Source organism: Lissotriton vulgaris, chromosome 9 (genome assembly GCF_964263255.1).
Source record: "Lissotriton vulgaris chromosome 9, aLisVul1.2, whole genome shotgun sequence".
NCBI lineage: Eukaryota > Metazoa > Chordata > Amphibia > Caudata > Salamandridae > Lissotriton > Lissotriton vulgaris.
In genome coordinates, this window is record NC_141697.1 from 1,160,742,191 (window position 1) to 1,160,763,946 (window position 21,756).

Here is a 21,756-nt window from a genome sequence, read left to right on the forward strand (position 1 = left end):
GTGTATTAAAGCGTCATGACTACAGAGCTCATACAGAGTAGTTATTGTAAAACGCTGCCTGTAGACGTCATGAAAAAGGCGGGATATCTCGTGCAAAAAAGGATAGTCATCTCAGTAACAACCCAACTACATCCCTGCTACACACAGTAATGATTCTTTCATAGTACACAAGGTTCTACATTCCCAGGTAGATCGCATTACATTCTACATTCCCAGGTAGACTGCATTATTCAAAACAAAGCCACCCTATTTCATCAACAGTATAGAAACGCACCCGCCTCTCCCTTCACACCCAGAGCCTTCAGGCCAGTACATTTCCTTCTTCTATCCACAATATAGACTGGAATAAAATTCTTAGCCCGACCCCGTAGGTAGCCAACATGACATTCCACTGCCAGCATGGACAAAAATGGCATTCCTTCTTTCTAGTAATCAAAGCAAAACATTTATCTGCACTACTAGTAGACACCAAAACTCTTCAATGATTTAAACTTCAGTATATCAACTATCCCCTACCAATACAGACAGTACCCCTAAAATTGAAATTTAGACTAGCAATGTGGATTCTTTTACAGTGCTGATCATCTGAATTAATAAAGTGTTCCAACTTGGGAGGAAATAAATATGGCAGAAAAAAAAGGCTCTGGTAAAGTTAATCAATCAGTCTTCTTTAGTACGTGCGGATACTGTCAAGCAAATAGAAGTGACCAGTCATCTTAAAACTACAAAAAACATGGTTTCCTTTACTTACAAGTTGCCACCACATTGTGCGTAACAATGCAACACTGCACCCATATTAAAAGTATGAAAACCTATTTTATACTTTCAAGATGACCACCTGGTTGCATTATCATGTGGTGTTCCATAATGTGGCCTCCATATTGAATGTATAGAAAGAATGCTTTCTATAATTTTAAGATGGCTGTCCCATGCTATTAGCTTTGCCAATGCCAGCGCGTTTTAAAAGAATCCAACTTTGGCAAAGCCAATGGCCGCAACTGCCATTGAGCAGTAAAGAGGAAAGGAGTGCAGAAGAGGGCGAGAAGATGGGGAAAAAGGGCACAAAGAGGCACAGGATAGTCCTGCAGGAAAACATCCAGGGCTTTACCAAGTCCTCAACGTGGTGGTTAGCATGTTAAGGAGCATTAAGAGAGAGTGGGCAGTGAGAAAAAGCACAGGGGATGCTCCCGTTGCAGAACAACATCAATGGTATCACGGAGCATGGTATCCAGCGCCAGGTCCACTATAGAGGATTACTGGGAGGGATTATGGCAGGTCAGAGTCCGGTTTAGGAGATCTTGGGAGCCAGGACACAGCACAAGCATGCATCAAGATGCAGGAAGAGAAATACATGCTCTCCCATGGAGAGCTACATGAGAAATGAAATATTCAAGGGAAAAAAATGAATAGATGCCTTTTTCTCTGATGAAAAGCAATGGTAAACAAGCTACGGTCCAGGGCTGGGACTCACAAAATATGGAGGTAAGTCATCAAATAAGGAGCAGAGAAGCACAATAGATAAGAAAGCCATCCAATCATGAGCAAGAGGTTGATCCAAAGTGCACTATAAAGTATTGTGCAAGGATGCCCACGTTGCTACCAATGTTGTTGCCTGGCAAATGTCAAGCACTGGAACTCCACATTGCAACGCTGTGGTAGGAGCCTTAGCTCTGTTTGAATGAGCCCTTAAGCCGTCAGAGAGTAGCAAATAATGATGCAGAGGATGACCCAGCGTGAGATAGTCCTCTTCTGCACTGCACAACTATTCTATGATCCAACGTACCCCACGAAGAGTTGGTCGTCCACCCGGAACTCTTAGTGCGGTCAAGGTAGAACGACAATGCTCTTTTTGGGTCCTGATGGTGACGAAGCTTGTCTTCTTTAGAGGGCTGTGGAGGAGTGTAAAAAAGTTGGCAAGGTGACCGACTGCCCCATGTGGAATGGGTTTGTCACTTTCGGTAACAAAGAGGCCCTAGTGCGCAGCATCAACTTATCAGGGAAGATTGTCAGGTAAGGAGGCTTAGATGACAGAGCCTACACTTAGCTCACCCTCCTTGCAGAAGTTATTGCCACTAAAATGGCTGTTTTCATGGTAAGCAGTCAGAGGGGACAGTTGTGCAGAGGTTCAAACCGAGCACAGCTCAGGAATGGGGAACACTAAATTAAGGTCCCACTGAGGCATGATGAAAGGGGCAGTGGTAACATATGTACAAGCCCCTTAAGAAATCTGGTTATAATACAATACAATACAATACAGGATTTAAATAAAGAAGGTTGGTCCGGCAGCCTCAAGAAGGATGGGGAAGGGTCAAAATAAAAATAGAATTAAGAGAGGGAAGCCAAAAGAGGATCAATAGAGCTTTCCGTACAATATTTGACAATTTTTTTCCACCAGGAGGCGTACACTGTCTTGGTGGAGGGCCGCCTGGCCGCTAAAATAGCATTGCAAACTTCAGGAGGAAGTTCGAATGTTATCAACTGCCGCCGCTCAAACTCCACGCAAGAAGGAGTAGAGTGGATAGGTCTGGGTGGAGAAGCACTCCCCTGCTGCTGCAACAAAAGATCCTACTGAAGTGGCAGAGTGATCAGTGGATCGATGCTCAATTGGAGAAGCTCAGGATACCAGACCCTCCATGCCCAGTCCGGAGTAACCAGAATGACTTGGGCCCGGTCACTCCTGATATTCTTGGGAACTTTGGGCAGGAGTGGTATGGGTGAAAAGGTGTACAGGAGGCCTGAGCTCCACTCGAGATGAAGTGTCTGGGTGACAGTCGCTTTGGAAACTCCAGCGTGCAAAAATTATATGTTCTTGCCAAAGGCGAACAGATCTAACCAAGTCTCTCCCGACAGTTGAAAGAGGCATTGCGTTACCTCTGGATGAAGATGCCATTCGTGATCCGCTTGGCATCGACGTCAGAGTAGGATGTTGCCAAAAAGATGAAACAGTGATCTCTTTTATTGAATATAGTGACTATGGATTAATTGTTGTTCCGAAAGGAGAGTCAGTTTTGGCTTTGTTGTATTTGTTGGATTTTTAGGTGACAGCCTGACTATTAGAGCCCAACTAAATAAAAAGTGACACCCATAAATACAGTTCATTCTATACAAATTAAAAACAAAAACTGGAAAACCAATGTCTGGCCTTGGTCACAAAAATAAAAAGAAGAGAACAAAGGAAAAATGCTGCCACCTAATTGCCTATATAATGGCAAAAAAAATATAAATAAATAAACAATTAAACAGCGCATATAATTTTAGTAGAAATTTATTTGTGCTTTCTAGCATGCAGATACACTTAGAAGAGATATAGAAAGTTTTTGTTTTAATGCAGAACCCAGAAAATAAGATTCTGGTCAGTGCAAAGAACAGGTACTATTACCTTTATATTATTTTAACTGACAATCTAGTTAAAAAACAAGAATTACTTAAGAATTACTTAAAATATAAAGAATGGAAAGAAAAAGCACTGGCAAAGTAAACATTGGCCCACCAGCTTGGCACTGAAATGTACTTTTTTTTTTTTAAGGCTGTGCACATATGATCATGTTTGATGCAGTTGCTAGAGTTTAAAAGCATCAATGGCAAAATCGCTCTATATTTAGTGTACATGTATGTATTGTTTGATTTCGGAATTCTAGCTAAACCTGACAGACCTCCAATTAACAGCAAGTAGTGCTGAAAGATGTACAATCACGAAATGTGGCACATATGATCGAACTTCAACCATAATACATGGAAAACAAAGATACTGATAAGCCACATGTTGCCAAGATAAATTTTCTTCAGGTTTTAAAGATTAATCAATTTCTGTACAATAGTTTAAGGCACATACAATAACTGAAGAATGAAACAATGCATTTTTCTGGGGATTCTCCTAACATCGCCAAATCTGATAAAAAGATATTCTGTCAAACGAAGCGTTATTTTAAAACATTAATATTACTATTAAAATGTAAAATGATGGTGAGTATCCAATGTATGCACATCTGTAATCAAGTCAAGAAAAATACTCAGCGTCAAATAAATACTTACATAGATTTGAAAAATCTCCTGATCAGAAAGGAAATAAAAAACACATCAAGCTGTCTTTTTGCCCTGGGCTCACAGAGTCACACAAAATTAGATCAAAATAAAATCCAATATCTTTAAGTCAATGGGGAACTTCTGCTATTAGCGACATCAATGACAGCAAGTGGGAACCTAATACAGAGAAATTCCATTCTCAACTAAAGCGTACTCTCCTAGGCAGTCAATGAGGATAGAGTTGCTACTGCATGCAGACATTCTTTGAGTGATGAGACCCAAATTCTGATATCCCTACAAACAGAACAGTCCAAAGAAATAAGATATACCCACAGCATCATAAAGGGAGTAGAGCCAGGAAGGCCAGGACGTCAAACTTGCACAGTGAAACTTCCTCTGCAAATAAACAGGATAAGTTGATTAGTCTGTGAAGAACAACCATCCCACACCACCCTTTAAAGTTAGCAGGAGGATTTCAATTGACTGGGGGTAAGGTAAGGAATATCTTATCCCCAACAATGAATCACTGTGCTGTTTACGAAGACTATCCCACTTCCCGCAAAAAGGAAAATATTCCAACAGGCTAATGTTCAGAAACTGAGGGTAAGGGATCAAACTACTCTTTTTATTGTGAAAACAGAGCATATGTTAGTTGTTAAACTTCTTACAGAGAGCAGAACAAATACATTCATGGTAATTCAAACAAGTTTAGCTCTTCCAAACAGGTAAGGAGTGTGTAAAATGCTGTGAGGGTCAACTGGATTGCTCATTTCGAGAACAATTATGTAATATTTTCTCTGTTTTTGCACACAGATATCTGAACAGTCATGTAGTTTAGATGGTATCCACTCTGTGTAAGGCGTCTATGGTAATGGCCAACTGCAGCCGATGGTCCAAAAAGGCCTGCTCAGGGACTATTTTTGTTGTGCCAGTATTTAAAATTGTGCTGGACCCTGGGCTTCACCAATACCAAATAATCCCAGTGACCCCTTGCTTGTGACCATTATCTAGTCAGGCACTCTTGTACTTGAAAAAGAGGTAGCAGCCTTTGAAATGCCAGCACCCTCTTGATTTGTATAGGATTTGCATGTAATTGAGTTTAACATTGCTCAGAGTAAGGCCTAAATCTGCTGAGATTTGACTTTTTGGTATTTACAGCAAATCGTAGCTTGTGTCGGAATGAGACTATTGCTGGAGTGTATTCTAGGCATAGCTATGGCTGCTGCTGTTTATCAGCCAATCGTCTAGATATGGAAAGACACGAATGGCACTGCGGCAAAGGTGTGCTGTAACCAATGACAGTTTGTAAATATCCAAGGGACTGGTAGGACCTTGAACTATTAGCGTTATCCATTTACCACGAATGAGAGGTAACAGTAATGTGCCAAATGAAGGAGGCAGTGGAAGTAAGCATCCTTCAGGTCAAAGGTTGCCATGTGGTATTCCTGAGCAGAGTAAAGGGATGATATCTTGCAGGACATAATATTTAAATGCTCCATCAGGATGTATTGATTCAATGGCCTAATGCAGAGAATAGGCTATAGGGTCCTGTCGTTTCTGGGAATGAGGAAATATAGTGAGTACATTCCTTAGCTCAGCTGGTGTTGGGGTACATATTCAATAGCCCATTTGAAGAGAAGTTCTTGTTCTCCCTCCCAGAGTAGTAATTTATATTCCAGACTGATTGTGTAGCATTGTAATGATATATGTGGTAGTGTGCTGTGGAACTACAAGCAGTGTCCTTGCTGTACCAAGGACAGGTCTACTTGTCTGAGGTTAGTTGCTCTCATTTTGGGAGGAATACGTTATTCCTCCTTCCAACAGGTGTTGTACGGTTGTATCATTAGCAAGTCACTGTTCTGAGGGGAGGCATCCTTTCCAGAGCTCCCTTGGCCTCTTTCGTGACCACAGTCTCTAAATCCTCCCAGTTGAAAGGCCTTTTGGGTAGGATTCGTGATAGGACAGATGCTGTGGGTACTTTTGACTCAACCAAGATACCCTTACCCATTGCATGCTTGCTTGCGAAGAATACTGCTACTATTCTCTTCTCCAGAGGCACATCAGATACTGGCACTGGAGAGGATCTTCCCCCTCCTGCACCAACTCCCTGCTTCTCTTTCAATATGCATCTGGAAGGTTCTGGAGGAGTTGTTCCATCCCCTCCTTTTGGTACCTGTTGAGAGGAGACCTACTGAATTGGCAATAAGCCACTGCTTCGCTGCCCCTATAGTGACATGTTTTCTGGCTGAATCCATCTTACACCTTTCCTTGTCAAATGGGTTTATAATCTGTGCCCTTGGCAATTGCTTGCTTGTGAGCTGTATGTACCACCAGTGAACTTGGTGGGACATTCCCTAAACTTAAGGTGGGCCCTCTGAAACAGATTTATATTTTTCTCCACCCTGGTCTTCCTTGGATCCTTAAAGTTCTCTGGCACACTCTTCATGATGCTCTTAAGCATGGGTAGGAAATGTACAAGCCTCTTGGTCTTTGACACAGTCTTGACCAGAAGATCTTCCTCTATAACGTGGTGATCTGCTACTTAGTGAATAAAAAAGCATGGTATGCTGTGGTATCATCTGGCGGCGAGGCATCAACAGAGTCAGCCTAAGGTTGTGCAGTGTAATCGTCCCACACCAGATCACTTTCATGTGGTGGGAGATGTTCATAATAAGAATCTTTAATGTCATTGTAACTCTCCCAGTCTTAATCCGAATGTGTATGTGGTGAATCCAGTGGGAACAGAGACCTGTGTGAGAACAGTGGTGGAGGTGGAATAGGACTTGGAGGTGGTGACAGTTGTGGTAATGGAGGTGCAGGACTGATCTGCATTGGATATTCCTTGAGTTCCTCAGAAAAGGAGTGGAGTCAGGCTTCTGTGCTGTGCTGTTAGTGCTGTGTCGTACTAATCAGAATGTTCCCCGATGTCCCCCGTTTGTAGAGTTTATGCTGGCACTACAAAGAGTTCAACTGATGGTAGTCAGGAGCCTGAATCTAAAGCGGTTAAGGATTTTTTCAGTATTAATCTTAAAGGCAATTTCAACACTGGCTTGGTTTTGGTGTTGTCGAGATGAGACTTGATTTCAGTGTTGACGAGACAAGATGATGCTGGGAGTGTGTGACATGGGTTGTGGGTGGGACCACTGTGTGTACAGACGTGAATGAGGCAACGAGGCAGCCAAGTGGGTCTCCCCTGATCCCCACAGAAATCATTCCACTAGAAAAGCTGGGACCTTAAGGGTGGGCACATGTGGACTCCGGCGCATTGTACGCCTTTTGCCATCGGCGGGAAGAATGCCAGGCAACACCTCCCCTCCTAGTAGATCCCAGAGGGGGGGCGCAGAAAGGTACAGGCCATGCGCCAGGCCAAGGAAAGTTGCAGCAGTGACGAAAGGATGGTGGTGTGGGCCGATGGCAAGTGCATAGACACTCAACAGGATCTCTCTGTGAGAGGAGGCAGCCAGCATAGGCATAGCATATGGTGCAGCTTGCTTGCCTAGAGTGGCCTGCCAAATGCCCCTCGCTGCCTTACTACTTCACTGATTTCTACAGAATTCCTGACCTACCGACTCCTGTACTGTCAGCTCAACAGACGTGGTTCTGCTAAGCCAATATTTTGGGAGATCTAGATTGTGCAGACATAATGTGGCTGTCGGGTGATACCCAGGACTGAATACTGGGATCAAATAGTGGGTGTAGGAAAGGGTCCCTTTTTAACATGGTCACCCTACATTTTGCCTGGTATTCAATGTACTTTAGACAGTAGGGCGTTGGGTTCCTGATATCCAGGTCCCCAGCCCTAGATCACTTTCTCTAAAGCTGTACAATTGTTCCCCCAAATGACAATACTTTTGGCACCCCTTGTAGGTCCCTAGTAAATGGTAACCCTGGTACCTAGGGCAAGGAGGCTAAAGAGGGCCCTTTAGAGCTGCAGCATGCTTTGTGCCACACTCATGCATACTGCCATTGCAGGCTGTGTGACTTGGTGCAGAGAAATTGAAGACACGACATGGCACACCTCCTGTGAGGTGCCCTCTGAAAACCTACCGACTACTAGTGTACTGGTTGATTGGTGTAGACAAGCCTGCTACCACTGACAGGTTTCTGATCCTTTTGCAGGCGAGAGCCTGCACTCTCTGAGGGCAGAAACAATGCCTGGTCCAGCCGGAGGCATTGTCACCTCCTTCAAGTAGGATGGCTAAGTGTGGGAAGTTGGCTCTTTATGTGATAGATCAAGAATCTGATATACTGTGTACAGAGTCCAGGGGTGCCTGTATGAGTGGACAGGGGCTTACTATACAACCCCAAAGTGTTCTATTAGGGGGTAATGTGGTCAAGCAGCCTTAGGCTTAACTAGAGGAGTGTAAAACATTTGAAAAAATACACACAATGTTCAATACATAACAACTCAAGAATGAGATCCACACTTATTTATATAAAATAGCAAGTATCTTTATATATGTTTAGGCATCAGAGAAAAATCGTTCAGGTCAGTATGTTTTTACATATAAATTATTTTCACTTCCAAAAGTAGACACCAACAATTTTGGAGTTATGCAATGTTATCTTAAGGAAGGAAGAAAAAGTTACAGTGCGGCGACTTAAGTAACCTGTCTCCAGGAGTTAAGGTGAGCAAAAGGCAAGGTCCAAGGCAGCACCACCAGTACACCACCAGTAGCACAGGGGTGAACGGGTGCAAAACAGTGATGGAGGCCCAATAGGTTTTTTATGGAGATCCATCACTGTGAAAAGAGGCTGCAGGCTCTGGCTGAAAGGCCAGTCAGGGTGAACTAAAAGGGTGGTTTAGGCTTGGATACTCAGGGATGTAGGGACACCTGGCGGCCTCTTCTCCATAGCTGGGGGTGACGGATGCAGAGGTGTCTTTCGGTGTTGGGTTACCTTACCGGGAGCAGTCGCGGTCAAGTGGGCCTGCGTGCAGAGACTTCAGGCGATGCTGGGAGTCCACGAGGGGTGAAACCAAAATGGACTCGAGCTCTGGAGGGCAGGTGGACCTTGCTGACACGGATGGCCCACTTCAACTCGGGCCGGACGCGATGAGTGCAGTGGTGGATTCAGGTGTTGGGTTTGGCCTCCGAGTCTTTTCTTTTGGAGTTTCTGCAGGATGCAGGGAACAGTTTGGCAGTTCTTCGGGAGGGCTTTGTCTTTAATGAAGACAGGCAGTCCCCCCAAGCATTGGAGGCACACAGCTGCAGGAAGAGTCATCTTTGGCGCAGGATCAACAGAGAAGGGCAGACAGGACAGCAGGGCTGGGACAAAGTCAGTTGCTCTCTTCAGTCTTCTGCAGCTAGGGTGGCAGTCTGGCAGAAACCAGTCAAGCAAGGACACCAGAGGCTAGTATGTTTTCAGATGGCACATCTAAGGTATCCCCTGGGTGCGCATGTATTGGTAAATCCAACACTGGCATCCCTGTGGGTTTACCAATATGAAATGTTTAATACTATTGTCAGTGAAGCCATCATGTAGCTGGGGAACTCGTTGTCAACAGTGCCCAGCACATGTCTAAAGATGGCTTCCCTGGTCACTTGTACTTGCAGTAATAGGGTTAACCAGCTCTGGAGCATATCTGCTGATGCAGGTATGCCCTCACATGTAATGATCGGATGTATGACATCACAACGCATGCTTTTACATCGCATGCTTTTACATCCCAACTTTTACAACGCATGCCTTTACAACGCATAGGGCCAGATTCACAGAATGAACTTAAGACTCAATCCTAAACTACTATTTTGGTATTCACAGAATGCACTCACTCATTTCGGTATTCACAGAAGGCACTTACTCATTTCGGTATTCACAGAAGGCACTTACTCATTTCGGTATTCACAGAAGTTAGTAGTCCTAAATTTAAGACTACTAAATGCCTTCTGTGAATACCGAAAGTCTTAAAATTAGGATTTTTCTCAATTTAGTAGTAGTAAAGTTAGGTCATAACTTTACTACTACAAAATTGAGAAAAATACTAATTTTAAGACTTTCGGTATTCACAGAAGGCATTTAGGAGTCCTACAGTTAGGAGTCCTAACTTTACTTCTTTGTTAAAATTAAAATATATCATAGAGCAGTGTGTAGAGCCCGTGCAGCATACTATTCCCAGGAATTTAGTAATAGTCTCAATCCGTCTAAGCTAATTTTTAAGGTCCTTAAGGACTTGATGGCTAAAAGAGCCCCTGTGTCTGGAATCTGCTCAGAGGCTCATTGCGAAGATCTGGCTGCTTTCTTTATTGAAAAGGTTTTAGCTATCCATTGCGCCTTTTCTATTACTGAGCCAGTTGCTGAGCCTACTAGCTCTATATCGACCACATGTGAGGCCTTAGCCTCATTTCCTAGTCTGCCGATGGAGACATTCCTCAAGCTGGCTTATAAGATAAAATCTGGTTCGCCAGCGGACCCTCTGAGACCAGCCCAGTTCAGAGACTCTGCGGCTATTTGTCTTCCTTCAGTGTGCCACCTTATACATCTTTCTCTCGCCTCCGAAATCGCCCGGAAGCAACGTGTCCAGAACGCCGCAGCTAGAGCCCTGGTAGGTTTACCGAGGTTCTGTTCTGCGGAAAGTACCATCCGTTCTTTGCACTGGCTGCCAATGGCACAGAGGGTTCATTTTAAAACCCTGTGCCTCTCTTTCAAGATCCTCTAGTTGGCCTCCCCCAGATTCTTGATAATCTCTTGGTGCCTTACGTGCCCTCGAGTTCTCTGAGATCTCTGGGACAAAATCGGGTGGTTGTCCCACGGTTTAGACTATGCAGAGCTGGAGGCCGGTCCTTTCGAGTTCTGGCTGCCAAATTGTGGAATTCTCTTCCGCTCCATATCCGTGAAATGGATGAGCTCCTGAAGTTTAGGAGAGCTATCAAAATGCTTTGGTTTCCCCATTCAGTTTAGTACTCTGTTCTGTGCGTGCTCGTCCTTGTATTGCTGTGTTGTGTTTGGGTACTTTCTATGAAGCGCCGGGACGCCCCTTGGCTGGGGCAGCTGTGCGCTATAAAAGTGTTTTTAACATAACATAACATCACTACTACTAAATTGAGAAAAATCCTAATTTTAAGACTTTTGGTATTCACAGAAGGCATTTAGGAGTCCTAAAGTTAGGAGTCCTAACTTTACTACTACTAAACTGAGAATAATCCTAATTTTTAAGACTTTTGGTATTCACAGAAGGCGTTTAGGAGTCCTAAAGTTAGGAGTCCTAACTTCTGTGAATGCCGAAATGAGTAAGTGTATTCTGTGAATACCAAAATAGTAGTAAGTTTAGGATTAAGTCTTAAATTCATTCTGTGAATCGGGCCCTCAGTGTTGTGGGGTGCTGGATAGTGAATAGTTTAATTTACTATTCCAACTACAGTCCCCGTGGATAGTAGGGAAGGTGTTGGATAGTAAATTAAATCTATTCCCTATCCTAGAGCGCCCCCCAGCGCAATGCATTGTAATGGTTTGCGTTGTAAAAGTTGCGATGTAAAAGCACTGCGTGGTAAAAGTTGCGTTGTAAAGGATGTTTCCCGTAATATTCAGCACCCTGCCTTAGGGCAGTTAGGCCTGCTGTAGGGGTGACTTACAAACATTACATGCAGTGGTAGGTGACACGTCACACAGATGTGTCACATGTCATGTTTTCACTTTTGTCTCCACCAAAACAGAAAGCCTGCAAGGGCAGTTTTGCAGGTGCTTGGGGAGGGGTCCCTTTGGGTGGCACAATTCATGCTGCAGCCCTTAGGGGCCCTCTTTAGTACATTAGGCTCTAGGTATCACAGTACCATTTAATAGGGACTTACAGAGCTGCTTAAGGTTTTGTCAATTGGGGGAAACAATTATACAGTTTTGGGAACGAGCTCTGGCACTGGGGACCTGTTTAGGAGGAACCTAGTGCACTTTTGGTCGAAAGCACAACATTTAACTAGCAAAAAGTGGGGGTGACCATGTCAAAAAGGGACACTTTCTACACTAAGTAATCAGCATACCAAGGCAGGAGGCTTCAAAGGCCTCTGCCGCCTTTGATAGGCAACACAAGGTTTCCCCAGACAGGGGAAATGCTACCCCGGGCCCATTTGGCACTTGAACAGGTGGGAAATGAGCTAGTCTAAAGTCATGTTCCCATCAGGCTAGTTCCACCCCTAAGGTGGGCTTCCTGAGGGGAACACAAAACTAATTCCATCATCTTGGTTTTTGTTGGAATCAGGCTTACTGGGTCAGGGTTATGCCCACTTCCCACAGGAAGTTATCATATAGGAGGTATAGTTCCCCTAAATGTAAGTAACCCATTGACTGCTACAGGTCACTCCCCTTACCCACCCTAAATTAAGTATTTAGGAGGCACGTCTGATGCCAAGAACTCTGATTCAATGGATTCAGAAGAACAGAACAAAAGAAGAACCGCAAGACGAGAACTGAAGCCTGCTGTGGACGTTTTCCTCCAAATCCTGCCTGCCTGCACCAGTCTTGATAATCGTGACCAAGTGACTCATCCTGTAGCTGAGCAGAACCCCGGTAGATTGGAAGCTCTTGCAAATTCCCAGCATCTAAGATCCCGAGAAACAAACCATAAAAAAACTGTATGCACCATATGCCTTTTTGTCCCCTTAGGAAAGCATTTACTGCATAAAGATTTATTTAAGTGAACATTTTACTTACCTGTAAAAATCAATATTTAAAAAAATAAATAAATCCGTACTTGAAAATTCTTGGTATCAAAATGAATATGAAAAAAATACTTTTTCTAAACTGGGTCTCGGATATATTCTTTGGAGTGCCTCTGTGGGTGCAACAAATGCTTAGCATTACCACCCTCTAATAAGCCTAAACTGCTTGCCCATACTACCATAAAATGAAGTGTTTATTGTTATCATATTTTCCTCTGTAAACCAATAAGGGTTGCCTGGACTCCTAAACAGTGTACCACGTTTTGGCCCACTCTATAGAGAGCCAACTTCCCACACCAGGTAGAAGATCTACGAGCTCTGCAGTAAAAAAGCCCTCCTCCTTCGGGGTGTTTGAGGGAATGGTAGTTTCCGCTATCTAAATGGAGATATAGAATATGCTTTGAGGTCTTCATAAGAGGTGAAAGATCAAGGGGTTTCAAAGAAGTCTGGATCAGGCCTTCAAATGAATTTATAGGCCTAATGTGTCAGTAGGTAAAGGGTGCTGCATCTGAAGATGATGCAATCTTGGAACGCTCTGTGAAAGTGTCAAATTAATTGAAAGGATAGTGGTAGGTGATATCTAAATTCTGCAATGAAGGAGGGATATTCCCAAAGTAGTAGAGAATGAGAATAATGCAGATTACATTGCCCGTGACAATATGCAAGAGGTCTGCCAAATGTAATATTAACTCCATGGCTGCTAAGGCAATTTCCCTCCTGTGCTGGGAATTGCTATTTTACTTGTCTTATGACGAGCTGGGCTCGTCATCAGTGTACGAGGAGGCTACACCATGACGAGCCCAGCTCGTCATGAGCGTGGAAGGGGTTAACAATGACTGGGTGGTCCACTCACCAAGTGTACTCAAACATTACATGATTGCAGAATTCATTACACTACTTACAACTTTCCCTATTCAAAATTCCCAGTAAACAGTCTAAAATGCAGAATTTATTTTAAAAAAATTAATTCCCAGAGAAAATCAAATGTATGCCATATATTTGGGAAACATACAGAATACTGGAGAAGGTTGAGCTGCTCAAAGAGTGCACACGTACATTTTAGAGCTTTATTAGGAGTCTGGCAGACCATGGACAGTCAGACTCGCTGGGTGCTGTGGCGGGGGGTCTTCCGACCGCCCCATTAGGACCAGGATGGTCAGGCTGCCCTGGGACCACTGCAACCGCCAGGGATCAGAGATCCCTGGTGGTGGTGCACAGGTATTGAGGCCGCAATATGCTTGGCGGGCCCGCTGCAGCCTCGCCAAGCATATTACGAGTTTCCTCACTGCCATACTTTTCATAGTGGTGCGACCGTCATGAAAAGTGCGGCAGTTAAGAAACAAAAGGGCCCTTGTGCTTCACACCATGTGGATTCACACGAGGGTGTACAACATTTGGCCCTCTGTGTGCATGCATACCAGTACCTGCACAGCATGGGCTGCAGCAGCCCATGTCGTGACGGTACAGCCTCTAATATTCCCACTGCGGTGCCTATTTCATAGGCATCACCCTGGGAACTATTAACAACAAAAAATATCTGTGGGTCAAAAAGAAAAGGGGTTCAACTGTGTATACTAATGTGTGGCACCGCTAGAGATAACCAAAGAAAACTACTGATGCAATTGTGCGACAAAAAGCACTAAATTCCTAGAGTTGGAAAAAAGTACCCATCAGTTCCCACTCGGTACCGCCCTAGTCATCTTTTGGGCTCTCCGTAACCCAGGAGACAGTGCATTTCGTCACTAGATGTTATTGTAACGGACAATCAATTTGAGATGAAAAAATTTGTTTTTAGTGGGTGATACCGAAACAAATCAATACACCGGGGTAACTGAATTGCAGTGCATAAATGTACAGTGAAAATTGTGAAATATTATAAAATTGGATAGAATTGAGTAGAGTTAACGATTTTAATAGTTTCTCTCAGTTCTCCCAACATTAAAAACAATATAATAAACTGACAGATTTAACAAAATATCTGTGTTCAGAAAGGGTCGACATGTTTCAGCATGTGTGGCTAAAGGTCTGCCACTGCTTTCTTCAGGACCATGATGTAATAGCTACTGCAATAATGATAAAAAGATATCACCTGTATATTTTCAGGTCTTACTCAGTATCCTCCAATACACTATTTGGTAGGAGAAAATTGCGTCACCCCACCTGGCTGCAGCTCAGGTGTGTGGAGCACATCTCTTTCCGTCGGTACACCGGGCGTCCCTCTGAGCAATCTGGGAACGCCAAAGAACTGCCCGCCAGACAGGAGAAAACTCCTGATCTAGTGGGCGGTTCCTACATGGGATTGGCGGTGTGGGAGCGGGGCTATCCTGCACCTCCAAACTCTTAATAAGGCCCATAGTTTTCCAGTATTTATTTTAGCACCAAAAAACGAGAAATATATCCACCATAATTCCTCATATGTTGAGTGCCATTCCGTATGTTACATGCACACGCTTCCATTGTGAATCACTAAGAAGCACAAGTAAAAACAAGAGACTCTTGGTCCACATAAAAGACATACTACAACTTCTCCATTTACGAATCTCTTTATTAAGTGTGGCTATAGGGGGTGCCCTCAGGCCTTTTCTTTTAAGGAGCTTCATTGGTTATCACCTGGGAAAGCATACCTCTATGTTTTGGCATGTTACTCGATTGCAGTGTTTTTATAGATCTGCAGTGAATTACCAATTTTGCTCACCATGCGGGTTTCTACTGATGCATGACAACACCTTTGCATCAGATTGAAGGCCAGTATGTAGCGTTTTCATTTGTCCAGGACCTGCACTCCTGAATATAAACGCTTGTGTTTTATGTGCAAATCACTGACTTCCTCTTGCACAATAGGCATTAATATACACTCCAATGGCAGGTAAATAAACCTGTACCACAATGTTTTGATTTATGTGGTTTGTCTTGTGCTATCTTCGGACACCCTGACTGATAGGACTAGGGTAACAGGAAATAGAGACAAACAGACAGAGAAGTACTATTAAGTCCTGATGACAGCCCTGGACGCTAAGAGGCCAGTGACAGTGGGCCGAAACAAGTGGATGTAGAAAAAGGTACTATGACATTGTATACCTTTCAGAACTTTCATTACAAAATTTGTAACCATAAAAGGGGCTCCTTACATTAAGGAGATACAAGGTGCTAACTAGGTATTTTTTTATTTCTTAACTATCAGACCCCATTGGAGAAAATACTGAAAGTGCTCCCTGAAATACGGTTGAGCCCATCCTGGTTTATTGAGACCAAGCTGAGAACCAATGATGAAGCATGACACGAATAAGGCTTGTGAGGATCACAAGAATAACCAGACGCATTAGAAGTTTATGAGCACACCGGGACTTGCATCTAGCAATAAACGTTCAGGATACTTATTGGTAACAGAGTTCTCAACTAAACCATACCTTCATATTACTATTTTTACTGCAAAGTTATTCAAAGAAATGGCATCTGAAACGTACTATTTTGGGAAGCTGCAACAATTTTCTTTATGAAATGTCCAGCCATATTTATTTTGCCATTCCTCAAACACATAGGGGCATGCAGAGAATATGCAACGGCTTAGCACCTACCTTCTGATACTTGTGCCACCAGCCTTGTTCGTGCTGATCCTGCCATCGGGAAGGTTTGGAGGATGGGTACACATGACACCTATTGAGGGAATCCAGCTGGACACCGGCCATGGTGGAAGGCAATACTTGCTCAGGAAGAATCTGCACCTTGGCTTGTTGGATTCTGTAACAAAAGAAGACATAAGATACTCTAATAACAATTCTCACATGTATACGCATTTGTATATTCTGAAGATCAGGGCAATGCCTAAAACACTTTTGAAATAAAGTGTAACCGAAAATACACACAGCGATTCACAATATTTATGTTTTTAGGAGCAGGAGCCTCAAAGTTAGCTACGCAAATATGCAAACTATAGACTGGATCCATGGAAAGCTCTTAAAATACACTTTTCAATAGCAGTAAAATCAGTTTCATCTGTAGCTAAAAGAATGGAGTTAAAAACATGTAGTCTATAATGTATGGATGAAATGCCAGATCAGTTATGAATAATAGGCTGACTCCTGTGATAGAGCACTAGGCTTGCAGGTAAAAACCTTCTCTGCCATGAGAGCTACCTAAAGTCCCCAATATGTGAAAGATAGTAACAACCAGACACCCTTGGTCAGGTGGGAGAATGAAATATAAAAAAAGTATAAAAATAATGTCCATTCAACTTAATAAATACTTGATTCAGGTCTGTTAAAACATAAGCAAATTGATTTGAAGTCCACACTGGAATGTTCATAGAAGATGTTGACAGGCCTTAAAGATGCTACAAGGCAAATACTGAGAACAATGTTTCAGGTTGAAAAAGTAAAACTGCTTTCCTTCTTCTAGAATGAACTTTGTAGCTTTTACGAGTTCTATTTAATTTCTAACATAATACTTTATGAAGGAAGATTTCCCATAAGATCGGTTGGTTTAGAAGCCACAGAACTAAACACAGTGTAAAATGAGACGTCTGGAAATACAATACAGTATTGGCGGACATGCAGGTGCAAATCATAGTACTCAGTCAACACTGAGACAAAGGGCGCATACAAATTTGCCAGTATCATGATTTCCAACCTGCCAATCTGTCTACAGAACATGGGTGCTTGAAGTCAGCAATTATGTTCTCCTAGTTACAGTCACAGGTTAATTATGTGCATGGAGATATAATTGCAGACTAGACAGTAAGCGCCATTCACTTCTGTACTATCGAGTGCATTCCAATATGGCTGCGCTCTTTTGCAATCCGATGACGTCACCTATTAGGTGGTCCACTCCGTAACTTTAAACCTTACACAAACGCCGAGTCTGCATTCTGACTCGGATAGCTGAAGATCACGGTTTGAATGCACACGGATCTGGCAGTCTTCGAATTAAGTAAGTCGGCTAGGCTGTAAGAAGCATTAGTTTCGTTGTCGGACTCTTTGAGTCTATTGTTTTGAGACAGAGTTTTATTTACTTTGCAGATGTCGATAGACGGATCTGAGACACTAAGTAAGTCAGTTGACACGTGTGGTGGTGTTGGATGGGCTTGAACTTTGCTTAATCTAACTCCTTAACTATCTGTATGCCGTTTGTTCTTCTTTCTCTTTTCCTCTCGTTTTGCAGTTGGGAAGGGACAGGAAATTAAGACTATGTGAGTATTTTGAAGTCTTGCACAGGACCTCTGCTTACAACATCCAGAGGTCATTGATTGGTTTATAACTTCGATTTCCTGTGTTTTCTTTAGTGTTTGGGCAGAGTGACATTGCTCGATAAAAAGGACACTCCCTATTTTCATACTTATATGTAAGTGTTATGTTGGTTTAAGTTAGTTTAGTTTTTTGACTAGTGGTTTGTTCAAATGGTGTTTTTCCACCTTTCACTGTTGGTTGGTGGCGTGCCTTTTATGTGGTAATATTTGTGACTTTGGGTAGCACATTGTTCACCGTAGATGCGGTTCCATTTTTGTTTTCTTTGTGAGTGAACAAACGATACCTTTTGTGTAGGAGTTAAGAAGTGTTTTATGTTTTTTAGAACTATTATAAACTTGTGCAACGTTATCGTCCTGCTGATGGTCCTACGGATCGACTAGACCAACGAGGGACCGAAACGTCGACACCTAGCACCGTTTTGCGTATTCTTCTGATTTATGATTTGATGTACTAGATGAAATAGTTTGATGAATTGTCATCTGTAATGGGGATCTAACTATCCATTATTTTACCAATAGGTGTTTTAGCATTGCTGTTAATGAAAATCTAAATTATCAGCTTTGTGATGGTTGCTAAAGATTGTGTATGGAATTGATATGAAAAAACTTTTTATATAAATGCAAATAAATTTAATGTTTTGATACATTGGGGTATTTGGTTTAAATTCAGATACTGTCTCCTACTTGTTTAGTGATGTTCACGATTGTTACGTAATTTTCAAACCTACAAGATATAAAAATAATTCCTTTAGGGACAATTGTACTTTGTTATTGCATTGTAAGACAGCATGAAGAGCATTCTCCACAACACACCCATCATGGTTGAATTGCCCACCCCGCGCTTTCACATTTGCTTATTCCAGATGATAAGGGAGACACCAACTACTGTTATACCTCTCCTAGGTGTGCAAAGCTATTTTCATTTTTTAGAGTTTAAACATTTGTATTTGTAAGATTTAATCATAAAATAGAAAAGACACAACTATGGGCAATATGTAGGAGGCCAAATACCGATCGGTAAAGCTGAAAATCGGTAAATTTTGGCTTTACCGACCAGTATTTGGCCCTGACCGATGTACGCATTACCGAATGCCATCGGTAATAACGAATCGGTAAATATTTACTGATTCCGTATTTACCGATCGGAGAACACCGAAACAAACAATACCGAATCGGTAAATAACGAATCGTTAAAAATCTAAAAATGCGATGTAGCAAAAAAATCGGTAATACCGAATTTGGCCAAATTCGGTATTAACGATTCGTTATTTACCACGGATCCAGAGCAGGTGGTAATCGGGTGCAGTGCTTAAAAAGAGCCCCAAAATGCAACAGTGTGAACACAATGGCGGTCCTCTACATCATAGCAAGGCGGCTACGTTTGAGAGCAGCAGGAGTGAGGATCTGGAGACAGGAAGAGCGGGTGTACAGACTGCGCGTCACATTGTTCCAATTGACTGAACCTGAAATCCATGAGAGGTACAGGCTGCACCCACACACCATCCTTGACCTCATACGGGACCTGAAACCATATCTTGAGCATCAGACACCAAGGGAGCATGCAATACCCACCCATGTACAGGTGCTCTGTTGCCTGCACCTCCTGGCATCAGGAAGCTACCAGGGTGTGATAGCCTCAGTAGGTGGTGTGTCACAGAGCTGCCGTACAATCCCCATCGCCTTGTACGGCATGCCTATAAAAGAGCCAAATATTATGACAGAACTGCGCTACTCCAGGGTACAAGACGTTCAAAACAAAATCGGATAACGTGTGTGATCAATCACTCTACCTTGAACTTCAAAATTAGGAACATTATCAATAAAAACTGGAGAATTTTGAACTCTGATGAGAATGCTCCTCTCTTGCCACTTCCCCTGTTAGCCTACAGAAGGAATAAAAACCTCAGGGATATGCTGGTTCACACTAGGCAAATAAAAAGATCCCCATCAGACGGCCTGCGTTCCATCACGGGCCTACCAGCTGTCTTAGGTAACCACAGATGTGGCTCCTGCCACGCATGTGATCCAGCCATTACATCTGAGGTCATTAAATATAATGATAAAGAAATCAAACTGCGATACTTGACGAATTGTCGCAGTAATAATATCATCAATTTTCTGCTTTGCAGCTGTGGTCTGGCCTATGTGGGAGAAACAGGTCGCGAATTTCGTGTCCGTTTCAGTGAACACAAGTCTGCTATCAGGACTAAAAAACTGATGGCACCCTTGGTTCAACACTGTCTAGATAAGAACCACAATGAGCAGGAAATCAAGTGGTCTATCCTGGAAAAAGTAATACCAAGAATGGGCCAATCAAATGAAATCACCCGGAAGAAACGTGAAACCTTCTGGATCTACCATCTAGATTGTGTTAAACGTGGATTGAATGAGGAGATATCCTGGTATGTTACCAAGTAGAGATCAGCTTATTCTTTATGGCCAGAACATGTATCCTAAAATTTTATAGTAGTCATTTCGAAGTTGTGTGAATATGATTTCCAGCCTGTCGCGCCTTTCTTACTCTTTTTTGTGCATCTTTCATGGTTGGAGTGCCCCATTTGACTTGTAGCTTTCATGTACAACCAATTATTTTATATATGCGTATTCAAAATGAATATCGCAATTGGATATATATGGATTCTGCCATTACTGGCACTTAGAGAAATTTTCTTCGCATGAGTTTCCTGCATATACTTTCAGAATCAGGGGGACTTTTAATAAATTGGTCCTTAGTTGAATCCGGACATTAAACCTTTTTTCCTGCAATTCAGTGAATAATAATTCATCTCTTTCAATATGGAAATAATAGTCCGTCACCTCTTTTTAGTTCTCCCTCACGCGTGGAGTATGCGTCAGGTAAATGGGCAGTGTACTGCAGTCCCCTTTTCACGTCTAGTTCATGATTACGTTTTAGATCGCGTTGTAAGCATAAGTGATATCGCGTGACCTCGCACTCTCGCGTAGGACTTATAAGCCGGATATGGATCTTGGAACGCTGTTTACCGCGAGGATATTTTGGTAGAGGAGAAGTGAACTATGCAACGGAAGACGCCCTGGTAGGTAGCACTCCGGTTGGGATGCGAGATTACGGATAGTTAAAATGCTACCTTAGTGCCGTGTGCTCTTAAGATCAGTGTGCCATCTTTGTTCTTTGATTTTAAGCGTGCGTTATGTACCCATGGATAATCGTCATATTAATCCTTTACGTTATGTACCTATGGGTAATCGGCATATTATTCCTCTGTCGTGTATTCGTATGATTAGGGTGTCTCTCTGTGTGACGTCGCGCTTACGCTTTTGCGTTTTCCGTGATACATATTCCATCTCTATGTTTCAGATGGTCGGGCAGAGTTAGCGGTTCTTTTAAAATCAATCAACTTAATCTCCATGGAATCACATCCCGGAACTGACAAATGTAAGATATTTTGATTAGAGACATGTCGATGTAAAATGGTACCGTATATTGAGTCATACAATCTCTAACCTGACTCAGATATATCCATATATGATTGTTCTAATCTATGCAACCTGTGTGACTGACTTTGCGCTTTTCTCTGCGTCCTAGATCTTGTATAATCAGAGCAAGTCCCCTCGTAAGGAAACGTCTAACCATATTTTTTCGAATAAAAGAAGTGCAGAAGCCATTAGCTGACTAGGAGGTGTGTTTCCAATTATATGTCCTTTAGTTATGCAGAACTGTATTATGCTCTGTGAGAGAGCTTTCATGTATCATAACATTGGCGTATTCTCATTTTAGTCAGCTGGATTCAAGGAGGACCTTACATGTGCTACCATAGAGCGCTGATTTATCGTTAAGACCGAACGACGTGTTGAACCTAA

The 21,756-nt window shown here is 42.7% G+C and overlaps 1 protein-coding gene across 2 annotated transcripts in view; it reads right to left on the reverse strand.

The window, feature by feature from the left end:
* CRBN (cereblon) overlaps positions 1-21,756 on the reverse strand; it is a 166,453-nt gene that overhangs the window by 77,497 nt on the left and 67,200 nt on the right. For both annotated transcript variants that reach the window (XM_086939204.1, XM_086939203.1), the window contains exons 5-6: positions 16,250-16,412; positions 4,357-4,419 (exon numbers count right to left, since the gene is read on the reverse strand). In XM_086939204.1, the coding sequence (XP_086795330.1) occupies positions 4,357-4,419; positions 16,250-16,412 (226 nt within the window). The remainder of the gene's footprint in view (positions 1-4,356; positions 4,420-16,249; positions 16,413-21,756) is intronic.